Here is a 19855-nt window from a genome sequence, read left to right on the forward strand (position 1 = left end):
GATACGCATCGACATCTTTTTGTAAATACTCGTTATCAGAACTTTATTTAAACCTTAAAGGGAGGGAATTAATGAACAGAACCCGTGACGTCACAAGTAGTCACTTTCAGGTTCCATGTTAAATTGCTTCTCTTGCATGTCGCCACCAGAGGGCGGTGTTACTCGACGAATATATTTCTGTTCAGTTCATAGTTTAGTTTTCACGTATTCAACAAGAATGCAGCGGCAGTGGTCAGCACCTGTTGAAAGAAAATGGGAATAATCTGAGCACGATAAGTGAAGAGGTCGATCGTTACCATCAAGACTTTGGTGTCACAAGTAGGATGACGGCTGACTTTGTCAGGGTGTGTGACGAGTGGGATCAGGAGTAGGATGATGGAAGAAGATAAACACGTGGAGACAGTCGAGCAGGCAAGAATGTATTGATCGTTCCGTACATATAAACCATAAGCGCTGAAATGAGCCTCGACGTACATAGAAAAGGCAACAAGTGCTGTAAAAGTACTATGTACACACACGTACTATGTACACACACGTACTATGTACACACACGTACCACACACACTCCCTTCAACACGAAAGGTGGTTCAACGACAGGATTATAGAAATTAACCAGAATATTTACACTATTTATAGTATTATTCAAACAATACAATTGAAGCGTAACACACACTCTCACACACACACTCACTCACACACACTCACTCACACACACACACACACTCTCACACACACACTCACTCACACACATGTTCGTCCTCTCACTTTCACCAACACAAAAAGTGACATCAGGGGCGTGAAGGAGCTTCAGAACCGGGTCCAGTTCCAGGCTGTGTTCACATTACTCAGCTGGTTCTGAACCAGAAGTGTCTTTGTTAGTCGTCGCCGGGTGAGATCCGGGTCGAGGTAGAAGGAGGAAGAAAGACCGGGTCGACGTCAACACAAGTCTCCAGTGGAACGTCGGACAGAAGACCCGGAAAGATCTGAACACGACTCCGGCTCCAGGAGAATCAACGTCTAAATGGTCTCCAGGTCAAAGGTCAGCAACAGTGGCTGGAAAAGGTTTCTCGACTGATTCTGTCACCGCTGAGAGAGTAGCTCAGTCTAATGGGGGTCTAAAGTGAGTGGAGAGTCAAAATGGTGGATCAGAGAGACAGAATCTTAACTTTGATTAGTCAAATAAAAATTGGACAATATCGTTTCTGGATCAATTTAGTGGAGCTTTTTTACCGCTTCATGAAATCTGCTCTGATTGGTGGATGAACCGTGACTTCCTGTCAACGTTTTTGACAACTTCGGCGAATGTTGGACGACTTCAACTGTTGCAGTGCGTTGTGAAAATAACGATACGATGTGTGGATGTTAAACGATCGGGAACAGGAGCTCTGAGCTCATCTAGAAATGGTTGGCCTGGAGTTCAAGGTTTGACTCCCTGAAGCCGGAGGTCACGACCTCGTTCATCCGTGAGAGACTCGGAGAAGCACTCTTGCTCGTTCCACTGGTCCACGTGTGTTGAGACGAGTGGACTCCTAGTCTTCTCGGTGAACTGGAATGAGGGAAGAACTCGACGACAAACAACGACTCACTGAAGCTGCGGTCGGCGACGTGAGGGTAGCGATGAAGTCGATGGTTCAAAAGTTAAGGCAAGTGGAGGAAAAAAGCCCTTTTCAAAGATCTCACTCACACACGGAGGCTCAGCTGCTACGAGCGCGGCTCGGCCTCTTAGCTTCTTCATGGTCTTCAGCTAACGCTAACAGAGCTAGCTCCTTCTGAGAGTGTCGCTGGTGTGGGGGGGGTGGGGGGTCCGGAGGGGGGTCACTGAGAGTCTCCTTCAGTATGGCTATCTTAGAACAAAAGTGCATAGTCGGCTCCGTCAGTGGAACCTTTATCTCCTCCGTCGAAACGCAGGCGAGCTAACGTGGGTCAACAGAGGGGGGTCCAGTTCAGAGGCGTCGACGGAGAGGTCGGGGGTCAGGGGGGGGGGTCTGGCTTCTTATCCGGTGATGGCGGGAACACGTGATTGTTAACGAGGAAATGCAAAGTCAGGCACGTGGTGAGATTTTTCATGTCCGTCCTCCTTTTTTTTCTTTTTGGTCTCTTTTCGTAAGACGAGTTCGGAACTTGGTTCCTTAGTTCACACCGAGCGACGGTTAAAGCTTGAGTTGGTCCCGAAGGTTCCGCCTCCTCGACCGCCGCCGGGCGTCACAGTGCTCCGTGTGGCGGCTCGTGGTACTGCAGCGTATTGCTTTGATCTCTGCGACACGAGCGTCGAACACTCGACGTTCAGTTGAACGTTAAGAGATTAAAACTGTCTTCTGGAGAAAATATATATGTTCTTGACCAAAGTTTTTAATCCTTTTTGTTCCTGATCATTATTTTTAAAGATTAAATGAAGAAATGACCAAAAAACAATATTTAAAAATATATATCTTTGGTAGGAAAAGATTATTTTATTGTCAATTTATTTGCTTATTTATTCATTTCAATGTGTTTTGAATTAAACGAAACAATCGCTAAGTTTATCTTGAATTTTCATTCATTTTCAAAATCATTTTTTTCTGCAGAATTTGATAAATAAAGTTTAAATTCAAATTAAACCAAATTCTTCCAGTATTTTACTGGTTTCTACAGGTTTTGTCCAACAAACTATGACAGAAAATGGCAAATTAAACTCAAACTATTGTTATTTTTAATTATTTAAAAGCTTTTTCAACTGAAACTTCTAATAAAATTTAAAAAACGTTTTTTTTTCTGACAAATTTGATCAATAAAGTTAACAACTTCAATTATTTTGCAGTTTATTTCCACTGATTTTGTACAAACCGTAACATAAAGCTAACTTTGTTTCCTAAAATGTCTTTTTAAACGATTTAAAATCAACGTTTTGTCGAGGAAACATATTTTTTCTCAAGAAGACATTTTTTTTCGCTGGAAGCTAAAGAAACAGAGTCTTCGTAACAAAGATGGCGGCGGCGCCAGAGGGACGAGCGTCTCTCGCCGCTAGTGGATCTGGTTGATGTCTGTGCGGCGGCTGGCCTGACCGTGAACGCCGCCGCCCCCTACGGACGAGCTGGAGGTGGTGATGGTGTTGTGCTGGATGACCTGCTGCGAGCGCGCCGGCGCCGGACTCCCCGCCGGGCTGCTCTCCGGACCTGCGGACACAGAGCGACACGTGAGCGGCGGCGGCGTCTCCACGCGGTCGACCTTCACGCGGCCAATGAAGACAGACCCCATGTGATGTCAACAGACAGCTTTATTAGCAGAACCACAGACACTAGAGCGGCGTCTCGGGACGAGAGACGCCATGAATCATCGACACATTGAAGGTGACGCCTCGACGCCGGCGAAGGCTCGTCGGGCGAAAAAAAAAAAACCGCTCGCCCGGTTCTGGGAGTCGCCCGGCTCTTCATGAAAGAACCATTCATCCAGACCCGGGGACGTGAGCCGGAGTTTCCTCCCGAGGAGGCGCCTTATCCTAATGACGTTGGAAATGTCGCCCGCGTTCCTATCACAGGGCGGGACTCTGACGTCACCCCGAGGCCCAGTCCAGCAATCAGCGAGATCCCGGGGCGTCCTGGACGGTCGTGACGCAGATGGAAAAGAAATCAAGTCTCATGCGGGGATTCGGACTAGCGACTCCCGGGGCCCGCCTACAGGGCGCGCCTCGGACCGAGTCCTGGGGTGTCGCGGCGAGCGTGGGAGCTGGACGCCGGCCCGGGGTTCTGGGCCGGGACCAGGGGTCCGCCGGGCGTCTCCTCCGGGGCGTCTACCTTGAGAGACCAGAGCCGCTATCGTGGGCTCGCAGGTGCAGGTGTGTCTACTCACTGAGGTAACCTTGCGACTCCTTCTGCAGCGTCGTGATTGGACAGTCCTTGTGTGTGAGCAGCAGCGTCTTCAGCTGCGTCACTTCGCTCTTCAGCATCGTCACCTCGTTCTGAGGGAAACAAACACACAACGTGACTCGATGGAAACACTTTGTTCACCACAATCACTTCTACACTGTTGCCATTAAGGATCTGCAGTGGTGAACGACTGGCTGGGCGGCCAAGCATCATGGCAGCTGTTCAGGTCAGTGGTACTAGCAGCAATGTTGGCTTCAAACCTGCAATAAACGTGTTTATCAAACTGTCTTGAACGATATTCCATCAAAAATAATGTTTTACTGTTATTGGAAGATTGTGTTCAATTGTTGCCGTCGATTCATCTCTGATCTTATCTTATTGTTTATCATCTTTAGAATCACTGTATCGTAATGATGATGAAGGACGACTGGTGTTGTGATAGTGTAGTAACAAGTATATATGTGTAGTATTGTCCAGTACTTGAGTCTGGTGTTGTGATAGTGTAGTAACAAGTATATATGTGTAGTATTGTTGAGTACTTGACTCTGGTGTTGCGATAGTGTAGTAACAAGTATATATGTGTAGTATTGTCCAGTACTTGACTCTGGTGTTGTGATAGTGTAGTAACAAGTATACATGTGTAGTATTGTTGAGTACTTGACTCTGGTGTTTTGATAGTGTAGTAACAAGTATATATGTGTAGTATTGTGGAGTACTTGACTCTGGTGTTGTGATAGTGTAGTAACAAGTATATATGTGTAGTATTGTGGAGTACTTGACTCTGGTGTTGTGATAGTGTAGTAACAAGTATATATGTGAAGTACTGTGGAGTACTTGACTCTGGTGTTTTGATAGTGTAGTAACAAGTATATATGTGTAGTATTGTCCAGTACTTGACTCTGGTGTTGTGAAAGTGTAGTAACAAGTATATATGTGTAGTATTATGGAGTACTTGACTCTGGTGTTTTGATAGTGTAGTAACAAGTATATATGTGTAGTATTGTGGAGTACTTGACGCTGGTGTTGTGATAGTGTAGTAACAAGTATATATGTGTAGTATTGTCCAGTACTTGACTCTGGTGTTGTGATAGTGTAATAACAAGTATATATGTGTAGTATTGTGGAGTACTTGACGCTGGTGTTGTGATAGTGTAGTAACAAGTATATATGTGTAGTATTGTCCAGTACTTGACTCTGGTGTTGTGATAGTGTAGTAACAAGTATATATGTGTAGTATTGTCCAGTACTTGACTCTGGTGTTGTGATAGTGTAGTAACAAGTATATATGTGTAGTATTGTCCAGTACTTGACTCTGGTGTTGTGATAGTGTAGTAACAAGTATATATGTGTAGTATTGTCCAGTACTTGACGCTGGTGTTGTGATAGTGTAGTAACAAGTATATATGTGTAGTATTGTCCAGTACTTGACTCTGGTGTTGTGATAGTGTAGTAACAAGTATATATGTGTAGTATTGTCCAGTACTTGACGCTGGTGTTGTGATAGTGTAGTAGCAAGTATATATGTGTAGTATTGTCCAGTACTTGACTCTGGTGTTGTGATAGTGTAGTAACAAGTATATATGTGTAGTATTGTCCAGTACTTGACTCTGGTGTTGTGATAGTGTAGTAACAAGTATATATGTGTACTATTGTCCAGTACATGACTCTGGTGTTGTGATAGTGTAGTAACAAGTATATATGTGTAGTATTGTCCTGTACTTGACTCTGGTGTTGTGATAGTGTAGTAACAGGTATATATGTGTAGTATTGTCCAGTACTTGACTCTGGTGTTTTGATAGTGTAGTAACAAGTATATATGTGTAGTATTGTCCAGTACTTGACTCTGGTGTTGTAATAGTGTAGTAACAAGTATATATGTGTAGTATTGTGGAGTACTTGACTCTGGTGTTTTGATAGTGTAGTAACAAGTATATATGTGTAGTATTGTCCAGTACTTGACTCTGGTGTTGTAATAGTGTAGTAACAAGTATATATGTGTAGTATTGTCCAGTACTTGACTCTGGTGTTGTAATAGTGTAGTAACAAGTATATATGTGTAGTATTGTGGAGTACTTGACTCTGGTTTTTTGATAGTGTAGTAACAAGTATATATGTGTAGTATTGTCCAGTACTTGACTCTGGTGTTGTAATAGTGTAGTAACAAGTATATATGTGTAGTATTGTGGAGTACTTGACTCTGGTGTTTTGATAGTGTAGTAACAAGTATATATGTGTAGTATTGTCCAGTACTTGACTCTGGTGTTGTGATAGTGTAGTAACAAGTATATATGTGAAGTACTGTGGAGTACTTGACTCTGGTGTTTTGATAGTGTAGTAACAAGTATATATGTGTAGTATTGTCCAGTACTTGACTCTGGTGTTGTGAAAGTGTAGTAACAAGTATATATGTGTAGTATTATGGAGTACTTGACTCTGGTGTTTTGATAGTGTAGTAACAAGTATATATGTGTAGTATTGTGGAGTACTTGACGCTGGTGTTGTGATAGTGTAGTAACAAGTATATATGTGTAGTATTGTCCAGTACTTGACTCTGGTGTTGTGATAGTGTAATAACAAGTATATATGTGTAGTATTGTGGAGTACTTGACGCTGGTGTTGTGATAGTGTAGTAACAAGTATATATGTGTAGTATTGTCCAGTACTTGACTCTGGTGTTGTGATAGTGTAGTAACAAGTATATATGTGTAGTATTGTCCAGTACTTGACTCTGGTGTTGTGATAGTGTAGTAACAAGTATATATGTGTAGTATTGTCCAGTACTTGACTCTGGTGTTGTGATAGTGTAGTAACAAGTATATATGTGTAGTATTGTCCAGTACTTGACGCTGGTGTTGTGATAGTGTAGTAACAAGTATATATGTGTAGTATTGTCCAGTACTTGACTCTGGTGTTGTGATAGTGTAGTAACAAGTATATATGTGTAGTATTGTCCAGTACTTGACGCTGGTGTTGTGATAGTGTAGTAACAAGTATATATGTGTAGTATTGTGGAGTACTTGACGCTGGTGTTGTGATAGTGTAGTAACAAGTATATATGTGTAGTATTGTCCAGTACTTGACTCTGGTGTTGTAATAGTGTAGTAACAAGTATATATGTGTACTATTGTCCAGTACATGACTCTGGTGTTGTGATAGTGTAGTAACAAGTATATATGTGTAGTATTGTCCAGTACTTGACTCTGGTGTTGTAGTATTTACAGACCACATGACTCTTGATGAAGTTGTAACTGCTGTCATTTGTTTTCAAACCAAAATATGTCCAAACATCTACTTTAAAAGCTTCTGGAGTCACTGTATCCTCTCGTCCTCAGTCATCGCTCAGATCTCACGGGATTTCATTGTTCGTTTATCTGCTCAGATCTCACGGGATTTCATTGTTCGTTTATCTGCAGAGAATGTAACGACTGCTGCCATCTAGAGGCCGAAAGTCTAATTGCAACACAAAAATGTTAAATACTTGATTATCAGATACCACTATTTTTGTACCGAATCATGAGAATTTTTTTTTTTCATCCCTAATTTTGTGTTTAACATTTTTGTAGATAAAGTTTTTATTGATTTAAAAGAGCCGCAACATTATGACCGCCACATGAGGAATCCTCAGGGTGCGTAACGGTGTGACAACAACACAAACATTCCGCCTCGACGTCACAGATTCCTCACCTGAAGCTGCATGTTGGTCTGCGTCAGCTCCTCCGCCTTCTTCTCCAGCGACATCACCCACACTTTCCTCTTCTGCCGGCACCGGGTCGCCGCCGCTCGGTTCCTTTCCAGGAACTTCCTCCGCCGCTCGTCCGGGTCCTCGTCCACCACCCGCCGGCGCCGCCCGCCGCTGGGGGGCGGCGACTGCAGGGTCTGCGAGGGCTGCATCTGCTGGGTGGCAGGTGACATCTGTAAGGGGGCGAGACCAGCATCACACAAACGGGGCGAGTGTTGGGGGGACGTCTGGGAAGGATCCAGGTCCAGACACCTGTCCCCGACTCACACAAGCATCCATACATCTACCTCCTGCAGCTATTTCAAGTCTGGCCACGTCAGAACAAACAACATCTGCTTGTGTTGCCGCGAGTGAGTGACTGGGCTGATTCACCGGGCCCGGCCCACCTTGTTAAAGAGGTGTCAGGAGGCACTTTTCCGACGCCCACTTCCACCCAGACCGACAGAACCAGACACGACTGCACGGGCGGATCTAGACGTAGACTTGGCTGTCGTGGTCTCCGGATCCTTTCCGTTCATGTGTGGAGCTCAGACGCTCTGGTGGTGCCTTCAGGCTCCACTCTCACTGGAACCTTAGAGTTCTGCCATGATTTCTGTCTGTCTAGTTATATTTTCATTTACATTTCCTTACGTATCTGTCGAGAGGTTCTTCACGACAACAAAGATCCAACATATGATGGAAAAACTCTTTTTAAAGTAAGAAAAGAAACAGGAAAAAATAACATAAAATAAACTTTCATTCCTTCATTCTTTCATTTTCTATCGCTGTATCCCTTGTGGGGGTCGAGACTGGAGTCTATCCCAGTATCACAGGGCGAGAGGCAGGGGACACCCTGGACAGGACGCCACAAAGACAGACAACCATTCACACACACACTCATATCTGTGGACAATTTCCCCCCAAGTTCTCAATCAACCTCTGTATGTTTCTGGACTGTGGGAGGAAACCGGAGTAAACCCACATCAAATAAACCTTATACAGTATCATTCATTTTTTTCTATAAATACTTCAATTAAAATAAACTGATAGAAACTAGCTTTAAAAAACAAGATCTACTCTTAATGGATTTACTCAAATTATATTTAGAGGAGAGAAATGTTCACAAAAAGGACAGAGAAAGAAAAAACTTCTAAACAAAGTTGTTGATACAAGAATAAATACAGAAATAAAAGTTATCTCTGACTGTTCATGTGGCTCTGATGAGGTCAAAGTTCATATTTTTTTCACACTACGAATAAAAAGTTTTTACTCTTGTATGTTATATATATATATGTTGCACGATTTTTCGGTCATTTTATCTTAAGTTATTTATTAAGTAATTGACGTCTCTTTCTCTATTTTGTAGATCATTTGATCATAATTGAGAAAAGATTGTTTTGTTTCTCACACTCGTTTAATGCCAGTATTGTAAAAACAAAGGTATTTGATTTTGTGGTTTCGTAGAAATACTCTATGAAAAGAAATGAATGAAATTAAATACAATAAAATAAAACAAGATAAATAAAATGAAAAAAAAAATGACTCGTAGATTTAACTTTAAATCTAATTTTAAATCTGATTTAATTTAACATTTGTTAAAAGTTGAAACTATACATTCTTTTTATTAATATGTTGTTTAAGTTAGAATTTAATTTTAAATATTTGTGATTAGAAAATTAAACTCTAGAAAGAAATCTGGAAAATTAGAAAACAAAACGGACCCTTGTGTTATTGCGGGGTCAAGATGACCCGAGGGGTCGAAAACAAATGTGTTTCTTGTGGTATCCCTTGTGTGGTCTCTGGGTCAAGGTGAACGACCTCCACCACTGCATATGTATTTATGGAAGCCAGGGAGGTTGTTGACCTTTGACCCTGAGACGACACGAGGGATAAAACAAACACATTTGTTTTCTGTCCTTCCTGAAATAACCCAAGGGTTAAAAAAAAAAGGATTTAACCTTTGAATGTACACATTATTGAATTTAATTATTAAACAAAATCATAGTTTCAACATTTGACGTCCCTGATGTTCTTCGAAGCGTCTTTAATATTCGGCGCTCGATGGCCTCGTCGTGACCTTCTCCGTCCAGACGCTCGCCAGGAAACTACTTACTACGGCAGTAATGAGGTACAATGTGTTTGTCTGGTGACGCTCTTTGAATCCTGAGCGTGTTCGTCATATTCAAGCCACTCAGAGCAAAACTCTCAAACTCAAGAGTGCGAGAGAAGCTCGACCTTGGATGAGTCGGCGCCGGCTGATGTGTCATCGGAACCGTCGGGTCGGAGTCTCACCTGCGAGGCCGAGTGCATGGGCTGGTGCGGCGAGGTCTGGTGGGGGTGACCGGCGTGCAGGTGCGGGTTGTGGTGCGGGTTGTTGTGCGCCTGCGGGTGGTGGTGGGCGCCCTGGCTGTGGTGGTGGTGGCCGTGGTGCTGGTAGGCGTGCGGCGAGGCCTGCATGTGCTGGTGCGGGTGCGAGTGCATGTGGTGGTGCTGGCTGCTCTGCTCCTGCCGCGACGACATCATCTCCATCATGTGACCCATGGAGTTCATGTTGCCGTTGGTGATGGTGCCCGGGTGGTGGGAGAGCGCCGCCTTCAGCCTCTGAGGGCGGAACAACATTGTTGTTTTAACAACCACGTGAGGTTTATCAGGAGATTTAAACATTGAATATAACCTTTCAAATGTTCAAACTTTCTTCTTCTGAGCCGCTCTAGTAGAAGAACTCACATTTCTCCTTCAAACTCTTCACTGGCTGCCAGTTTCTTTCAGGATCATTTTAAAATTCTGGTTCTTACTTTCAGATCTATTCATGGTCAGACCTTCCATCAGTGATCTGATCCAGACTTACACCCCAGCTCGGGCTCTGAGGTCTGTGGATCAGAATCTACTGATGGTTCCTGAACTTCCGGACCAGAGGAGAGAAATCCTTCCAGACTGTTGCTCCTAAGCTTTGGAACCATCTCTGTGTTTGATGATCTACTGACTCCTTCAAGAAACATCTCTGTGTTTGATGATCTACTGACTCCTTCAAGAAACATCTGTGTTTGATGATCTACTGACTCCTTCAAGAAACATGTGTGTTTGATGATCTACTGACTCCTTCAAGAAACATCTGTGTTTGATGATCTACTGACTCCTTCAAGAAACATCTGTGTTTGATGATCTACTGACTCCTTCAAGAAACATGTGTGTTTGATGATCTACTGACTCCTTCAAGAAACATCTGTGTTTGATGATCTACTGACTCCTTCAAGAAACATGTGTGTTTGATGATCTACTGACTCCTTCAAGAAACATCTGTGTTTGATAATCTACTGACTCCTTCAAGAAACATCTGTGTTTGATGATCTACTGACTCCTTCATGAAACATCTGTGTTTGATGATCTACTGACTCCTTCAAGAAACATCTGTGTTTGATGATCTACTGACTCCTTCAAGAAACATCTGTGTTTGATGATCTACTGACTCCTTCAAGAAACATCTGTGTTTGATGATCTACTGACTCCTTCAAGAAACATGTGTGTTTGATGATCTACTGACTCCTTCAAGAAACATCTGTGTTTGATGATCTACTGACTCCTTCAAGAAACATCTGTGTTTGATGATCTACTGACTCCTTCAAGAAACATCTCAAGACTCTTGTGTTTGTCTCAGTATTATCTTGACCTTTTAAGTTTATATTTTATTGAGTATTGTTTTGATACTTTAAGTTCTTTGTGACCCTCGGCTAGAAAAGTGCTATATAAATATTACTTACTTACTTATTTCATAAATAAAGCAAATTAACAATTCCTTTATTGAAAGGTTAAATACATTTTATTTTTACATATTAAAAAAATGGAATACTCTCAAAATATTGTTTTTTTACACATAGAGTTTGATATTCTAATTTCCAAAAATGTGAAAATACATTTTCTAAATTCTATATCTTTTAATTTGTAGCCTTTTGAATTCACTATAAAAATGTTAATAGTATCAACACACTTTAGAATCCACCATCATGAACTGCCGGTCATCACGTGATCCTCTGCTAGTCGCGTGATTGGCTGAAAGTTGGATCAAGCAGCTCAGTTCTCTTTTATCATTACCTTGTGTCACTATTACACCAATATTTTTATATTGAATTTAAAAGGCCACGAATGATAATATATTGATTTAAGAAATGGTATTTACTAATTGTTAGATATCAGAATATCGTACTGTATGAGTTTAAAAAAAAATTAAAACACAAAAAACAAAATGAACCTTTCAAAATAGAAATGATTGAATTCAAATGTTCAAATGTAATAATAACGTAGTGCTAATAAACAAGAACATTTCAACATGAAATGTAAAAGCTCCATGTTCTTCTGATCTAATTCCACATGTTCTGTCTCATCGCGGCTCGTGATCACCGGCGACGACGAGGCCACATCTACCGACTGGATCGGATGATGAACGATCCCATAAATCTTCACGTCCGCGGAGCAGATCAAAGCCACTTAGTCCGTCCTCTATCTCCCCTTCAGACTGTCATTCTTCTTCCCATGATGTCCCTCCATCTCCTCACATCCTCAGCAACCTTCTCACACGTGTGTTCTCCTCGCGAGTCCTTCGCGCCGAACAAACATGGCTCCGGAGTCCACTTAAGTCCGGGTCCGGCCGCTGTCTCTCGGGATTAGAAGAGACGCTCAATGTGCGCCTCTGTTGACCGAGTCCACCTCCAGCCCGACGAGTCTGTTATTCCGGGCCTCGCCAGAAGACGACCGCAAGAGCAACATCGCATTAATCCCGGCGTGGAGGTGCCAGGACGTGCACCTCCAGACGCTGGACTCGGAACGAGACATCATCATGAAAAATGCATGTCTCTGGACCGTCGTGATTTATTTACCCGTTTGTCCGACGACTGAGAAAGTGTCAAGTTGTTCAAACTATGATGAATGTTTTCTCTTATTGAACCTCAAGGAAATCCAGCCGTCGGCTCGTTTTTAAATCAAACCAGTCTTTGAGGTTTTCGAGGACGGACCGCGGGAGGATCCTTCACTCTGGCGCGGGAACACGAGCAACACGTAGCTGACGTGTGACAAACGATACGGATTAACAGATGGTTGAAGAACATTGAACTAAATGTTCTAAAAAGGTGCTTTTATTTTATGCCAATGTTAACTACAATCCTGCAATCAGTCCCTCAAGTTAAACGGTCCTGTCACTCAACTCTCCTCGACCCGATACCCTTTTCAGTACCTGCTCCGCTCTGGTAACAAGCGAACCGAGCCGGTTCTAAAAAGTTGAGTGAAGAGTCATCGTCACGACTCCCAACACAAGAAACAAACCCACCATATTAAAAAAAATCACTACGAGGAATGCGGTACATTGGCTAAAAAACTAGGTCCGTGCACGAGGTCCATTAGTTTTTGTGTCTGTTAAGTAATTTATTGCCTCCAAGTTTCACGGCCTTATGTGGCCCCGACCAGGCCGTTGGAAACACAACAGAGTAGTCTGTGTCGGGTCAAGTGGTGCTGAAACTATGTCGCTGAAAAGTGTCTGGTTAAAAAGGCAGGGTCTAAAGTTAGTGGAAAGTCAAAATGGTGGATTAGAGGCAGAATTGTCGCATTCATCACAAACTATCTGCTAGTGAGTTTCGTTCTCATTTCAAGAAACATGTTGAAGCTGTGACCGTTTTAACGTAACATTGCATATGACGTGTCATCGTCTCAACAACCCTCTCGGTAACCAGAAGAGCTCCCGTAATGCTTTGCCGCCCAGCCAACCAATCACAGCCGTTGACCACATGACATCGTACGTGTAGAATTCAAACAGAGTATGGCAGCGACCAATCGGCCTTCTCTGAATGAAGCAGTTTGTATGAAGGCATCATGGGAGTTGTTTTGTTGGTGAGTAAGGAGCGTGAGGCCTTGTTAAACAACATCACATCAAACCAGAGACACAAGATTTTCTGACAGAGTTTTGCTGAAACATAACTGGACGTTACAACAATTCAACTCAACTGCACAGGAAACATTGTCCACGTGTGTAGTAAAGTTCACGCATCAGTGTCATCACTAAAGGAGTCCACCATCATGGACCAACAACCAAGAACTTCAACCCAAGACCAAGTATTTGTACACTTGAACATGCGGAAGTATATGTCTATGAAAACACGTGTGAATTCCGAGAAGTTTTTCTGGTTCGGTCCTTCTGTGCCTTCTTTCCCGTCCCATCCCTTCCCCCTCCGTCCAGCTGCTGCCTCAAAGTCCTCGCCGTGTCCAGGGTTCCATATCTTTTAACAACCCTCACATTCACCATTTCCCATCGGGAATGGCATCCAGCTGGCCTGGATCACAATGAGAAGACAGGACCAGAACACATCAGCCCTGGGACTCTCACACACACCAGTGAGTGGAAAGCTTTTTTACCAGCAGGGCGGAGAGACGGCGCCGTAAATCAGCGGCGAGACGGGACAGTTGCAGGCGTCTTCTTCTCCAGGTCGGAGGAGAAATGAATAAATGCATGTTTTGTCCTGGAGTTCTGCTGTGGAATGACCTCAGCAGACTGTTAAAGCGGAGCCGCACGTGAAACTGATGCAGAGAAGTTCCGACCTTGTCGAGCCAGTTTTTGAGTTTCTGTTTGTCACTTGTGAAGCGAACAGACGACGCTCGGGAACAACGATTGATATTTATCTCTTGAGATTCTCGCTCCAGCTGTTGTGGCTTCGGCAGGTACGAGACCCAGACCGGGGTCTCATCCTGACAAAGGTCAGGACGACAAAGACGTACAAAACACGAATGAATAAACAAATCTTACAGGTTCAGCGGTGTCGGCCGGAACATCTTTCTCGATTCGCTTCTTCGCCGACAAAGACCCACCTCTTCACTGACGAGGAAGACTTTTAATGATTGGCATTCTTCAGCCTCTCGGTCACAGCACCTGAATTCTTAGAACGAGCTGGTTTGTCTTCTCTACGTAGCCTCACTTGTCCTCTGAGTGTGTGTGGGAGACAGACGGGGCGAGTGTGGGGGGGCTACAGGAAGATAAAGAGAGTGGTAAGATGATAAAAGACCATGAGTGTGTGTGTGTGTGTGTGTGTGTGTGTGTGTGTGTGTGTGTGTGTGTGTGTGTGTGTGTGTGTGTGTGCAGGGGAGATGACTTCTACTGTCCCATCCATACACACAATCAACAGGAGACAGCGAGTGCTCGTTTATCAGCGTCCGAGAAGGATCCAGCTGTCGGAGCAATGGTTGTCCGTCTGTTAATTGTATTAGTCGACGTCCCAGGACCCCCGAGAGAGGAGAAGCGGGTCAAAGAGCCGGCAGGGTTTACAGGGTGTTGTTCAGGGTGTTTCAGTCACAAGCTCCCGGTTTTGTCTTCGCTGCTTTTTTTTAAAATCATATCAATCTATTCTATTCTGTGAATATATAATGGCAGCAATAATCCAGATTATAAAACCATCACACATGAGGCCCTTTGACTGACAAAACTATAAGAAGTGACTACAAAGAAATCTTTCGTTTTATTTGATCGTTTTTTAAACGAATTAATACTGATTTTAATCAAATACCACAAAGTTTTTGATATAGTACTTCATTTTGATTTGTCCTTTTTTGTTTTTCTGCCCAAAAAATAATTATCATTTAGAAAACAAACATATTTACTGTCAATTGTTATTATAAGGTAACATTTTAAAATAAAATCAAAATATAATAAAGATAATAGACAATAAAATGTCAATTTTGTCCCAGTTTTAAAACATCTATTTTAAATTACACTTGTTGTTTCCTTTGTTGACAACATTTTGTTACAACATTTCCTTCTTAATTGATTTTCCCATCATATTTAGGCTCTTATTCTTCTTTTTTCTTCTTGATAATCCCTCATGACACTTTCAGTAGCATGGCTTAATAAAAAACGTTCTTGCCCACCTCTGCTAAAATCCAGTCTGGAAAATGTTCTTTTTTTTCAACATGTGATTTGATCTTGAACCAATCGCTGACCGTCATCGTTGCTAATCGTTCCGAACCGTCTGGTCGGGTCCACAGATGTGTTTCGGCTCAAGATCCGAGGACACAAGTTCCCTGAAAGTAAAAAACAATCGAGCTCTCTTACCGTGACTCCTTCCACCGGCGAGCGAGAGCGACGGCCTCTGCTCCAGCCGAGCTTCATCTCATCTAAGCCCGGTTCATCCCAAACTTAAGTCTTCGCATCCACGACCACAGTGACGCAGCCGAAGGACGTTAGCGAGCGATGATGAGCAGCTTGAAACACCTTCATCAGGCTTCCTAATACCTCTTGAACACATGGTTGTATTTCCTCAGACTCAGCTCCGAAGCACAGGAGTTTAACTACCACGTGTACTTTGGGCTAATAACACACACATATATGTTTCTCCCGGAGCAACATGGCTGGCACAGAAAACAGTCATTAGGTCGGGGCAGGTGTGCCGCGGTGGGCGAGAGCGCTCGCAGATGGGAGTCGCATTAACGTCTCGACTTCTGTGAGGATCAAACGCTGGACTCTGAAAATAAGAGTGATGTTCAAAGCAGGGGCGTCCTGGACAACCTCTCGGATATACCGAGCTGCAGGCCTATTGATTTTCCATTGTTCCACGCCAGGCCTGATTCAGCCATCTTTCGCCCCGAGGCGAGCTGTCTCCTCCCCAGACCTTTGCCCCTTGATCTCTTAACTCCCTCTCTTCTTTTTTTTTGAGGTCCTGCTCATTTATGTGGTTTCAGGAAGACCAGGTGATCGGCCATTAATGATATTTATTAATGGCCATTTCCTCTTTGACACGAGGGACTCTGAGTGATGTCCCCGTGAGTGCTCCGGGCACATCCCCGAGAACACACTCAGGTTTCTCTCCCCCGGATGACTTCATATCTATTAACCCTGGGAGGAGGAGGCCGGAGCGTGGAGCAGGTACAAAGGGAGACCAGAACCACGCCTGGCCCGGTGATGGGTAAATCAAACCGGGCGAGGTCGGGGTGAGCACTTTTATTCCTCTTAAAAGTGGAACAGTGTACTATCTGAGGGACCTGTGGCCCTCTGGCGCCTCACGCTGTATTGGGAAGATTTAGCCAGTCTGTGGAGTTTAAGTGCAAAAAAACATATTTTCTAGAGAACCGACTATACATCAGTTTGGGGGTGAATGATCGATTACACACCGACCCGCATAGAAGAGAAATCCATACAAATAGCTGCACAAGACATCAAGAGCGAGATAATAACGAAGGATAAACGTCATGAATTCTGAAGAATGTGCAACAAGTGGTTTTAAGGTTTGTATGCATTTGTTCAGTTTAAGACATAGTTGATGGAATAGAAGTAGTTCTCTAGTGTGTGTGTTACACACATTTATTAGATGTTATTTAATGAAAATATCTCTTTGTAGGGACATACATTTTTTTTAATAAAGTTGGGAAATTACCAAAAATTGTCGTTAGCATTTAATATAAAAATAAAATCAGATCCTGCACTTTAACCAATAACAATAAAGGGTTCACTTTACAATTAGTTTTTGCATAAATTTAGCAGAGAATACAAAAGAAACCTCATCGTCTATGTTACCAACAGGTGATTTATTTAATCATCAGATAAACTTCAACCACAGAACTCAGTGAGCCGCATTCTTTACCACACCCATCTTACTCATGGTGCCAACAAACAAAACAGTGAATTCCCATCATGCCTTTATACACACTGCTCAATTTAGTGACTGTGAAAGTTCCTTTTCTGTGTGCCCTGGTATTCTCGGTCCAACATGATGATGTCACGAGCAAAAACTTTAACTGAACAATCGTAGAACAATTCTGTACCGTCCTAGTCGCTGCGATAGTTCGATGATAGCGATATTTTTATTTGTATTTTACGTCTTTGTCACTGTTTAAAAAGTGATTGACAGCCAGATGGCAATAAGCCTTATTCAGTTATGGTTGGCTGGGCGGCAAAGCACCATGAGAGCTGTTCAGGTCAGCGTCACTGAGAGGGTTGTTGAAAGGAAAGGCAACTCATGTGAAATTTTGAGTTTGGTCACTACTTCACAAAGTTACAGCGGGGGGTTCAGAATTTAACTTCTGAAATAAACAATATATTTGATGTATATTTGTGTTGCTCTCAGGATTCTTCATAGATCAAACAAGGTAATAAACATTGTAACATGAATGATCACTTTTACTCCTTTATAAGTAAGAATATATATATATATTATATACGCTGGGTAAAAAAAGGATAAAAAAAAAAAAAAGTTTAAACTTTCTTTGAAGAATATTCTGAATGGAACTTGTTTTGTTGTTTATTTTAGTGTGTGTGTAGGTTATCTCTGGACACGAGAACACAACCTTCTAGAAGTGAACGTACATGCTCCTGGGTTGCTTTTCTTATTTAGTTTAGGTCATGAACATAAATATTAGGTTTAATACTAATACATAAAAATACGTAAAAGACATCCTATAGAGAGAGATATTGTCGATTTCAATTTGCTGTCTGAGCTGAGCCGACTGTAAAGAAATAACCGCAAGAATAAAAAAAAAAGAAGCAGATTTTATGTCATTAATTTGGAATATTTGGGCCAACTTTTTTTCCCTCCAGTTAATGTACATAACTCTCCCGGTAATTTTCCTGGCAGTATTTCTCCGGGGCCCCGGCCCCCTCGCTCACACTCCACGGCCCGACATGTGCAGTTCAAAGCGGGATTTTGGCAGCTCAGCCATACACTCAGCGGATCTAATTCCATTCTCCTCATCTCCATCCTTGCCGCTGCCCACTAGGCCTGCGTGCAAAATCCACCCTGTCCCCTAAAACTCCACAACCCCATTAGTTCAATTTTATTAGATTTCCCTCTCGCCCAGAGAGGCAGTAAGAACCCCCTCCACCCTTCGCTCTCTCACACACCTCCTCCCGACTCCCCCTCTCCCTCTGCTTGCCAAGAGCCGGGGACTGTTAAACTGATTTCCTCAGGGAACGGCCAGGCAGACTGTCTGATGGGAGCTGTAATGTTGCCCCCTCTCTCTCCTCCTTGGTCCGGCTCCAGAGCCGGTCAGAGCCGAAACCCAATGGAGTCCCGCTGTGGTCGTGGACGCTAACCTAGACTGGCTGTTCTGCCAGGTCCAGACGCTCCGGTGGTACTCGGAGGAACCGGCGGCATGAGCGCAGCGAGACGCACACCCACTCCGGAGCGTGTTCCAAAGCATGCGCTCATAGTCTTGGCAGCTTCTCCACGCTGTCGAGTTAATGGATGGGCCTCCGAACGTAGTCTGTATTTCCCCGCTGCTCCTCCTGACGCTAGGTTCTGGTGTAAACCTCCTGGTTAATTTACAATATCAAAAATAATGTTGGTGGTGAGTGGTTTGTAAAAGTATCCAAATGTTTTAAAGATGGAAAGACGTTTCACGTTTTTTCAAAGTTCTAACCATGACCTTGATGAATGAGAATCTTCACGGAGATTTTCATTCATTCATTTCATTAAAACATTGGTTAGTGAGGCGACAAAGGTCCAGAATTTCTTCTTCCCTCCTGAAGAAATACAGAGACTGTTTAAAACTCCCACCAATAACAGTGTGAGCAGCCATCTAGTTTCTCTAGCTTTGGTTTAGAAAAGCATTGTGTTGTTGGGCCACAGAACAAGGGTCCATTTGAGATGTGAAAACCAGCAGGACTGTTCAGACCCACGGGTGTGAGCCGGGGCCACGTTGGAGTCGGTAGAATGAAAACAAGAGGGGGGTTCTCGTCACGAGAACCATCTCGTCTGGCTCGTGACCGGTAGTCGCACAAAAGGTGGCAAGTGGCTTATCCAGCCTTGGCTCCCCGCTCTATTCGGGGTCCCTGAACCATGATCAACAGGCCTTCACGGACACGCTCCCATCAGCGCCGCAAAACCAACAAGTGGTCTGTGGACAAACTCATGCAACAATCTGAAAACCTCACATCGTTCTCTAGAAATAAACCAGAACAACGTGTGTAGCCTCAGCATTTCATCTTCTCGGCAGGTGAGCAATCAACCACGTTTCAGTTTAAAAAAAAACTTAATTTGTCCATTCAGTGATTTTCTGCAGGCGGGTTCAAACACATCAAACACTTTGGCATCGTCGAGGGAGAGTGAGACGAAGCATCTTTGGTGCGAGTCCAACTCTGATAAACTCAACTCATCCAGACAGTTTTCCTGCACGAAGAGACCGAGATAGTATTTCTTGGCACGTGTCTGGCGCGACCAGTCCTCATCTGACTGAGGCTTATCACGACTACCACATGTGTTACCACTTCCCCTTCATGTCCACGACGAGGAACAATGCCAGAGCTGTAGGTCTTTGTGTAAGTTGGACCCAC

The 19855-nt window shown here is 43.3% G+C and overlaps 1 protein-coding gene across 3 annotated transcripts in view; it reads right to left on the reverse strand.

Moving 5' to 3' along the window:
* Positions 1-407: 407 nt before the first annotated feature.
* creb5b (cAMP responsive element binding protein 5b) overlaps positions 408-19855 on the reverse strand; it is a 46322-nt gene continuing 26874 nt past the window's right edge. Inside the window, exons 7-10 of one of the 3 annotated variants that reach the window (XM_087812218.1) lie at positions 9853-10161; positions 7527-7754; positions 3826-3934; positions 408-3152 (exon numbers count right to left, since the gene is read on the reverse strand). In XM_087812218.1, coding sequence (XP_087668344.1) covers positions 3001-3152; positions 3826-3934; positions 7527-7754; positions 9853-10161 — 798 coding nt within the window. In that variant the 3' untranslated portion in view covers positions 408-3000. The remainder of the gene's footprint in view (positions 3153-3825; positions 3935-7526; positions 7755-9852; positions 10162-19855) is intronic. The other 2 variants (XM_087812217.1, XM_087812215.1) reach the window with 2 other exon arrangements.

Source organism: Callionymus lyra, chromosome 17 (genome assembly GCF_982586985.1).
Source record: "Callionymus lyra chromosome 17, fCalLyr1.hap1.1, whole genome shotgun sequence".
Classification (NCBI taxonomy): Eukaryota; Metazoa; Chordata; class Actinopteri; order Syngnathiformes; family Callionymidae; genus Callionymus; species Callionymus lyra.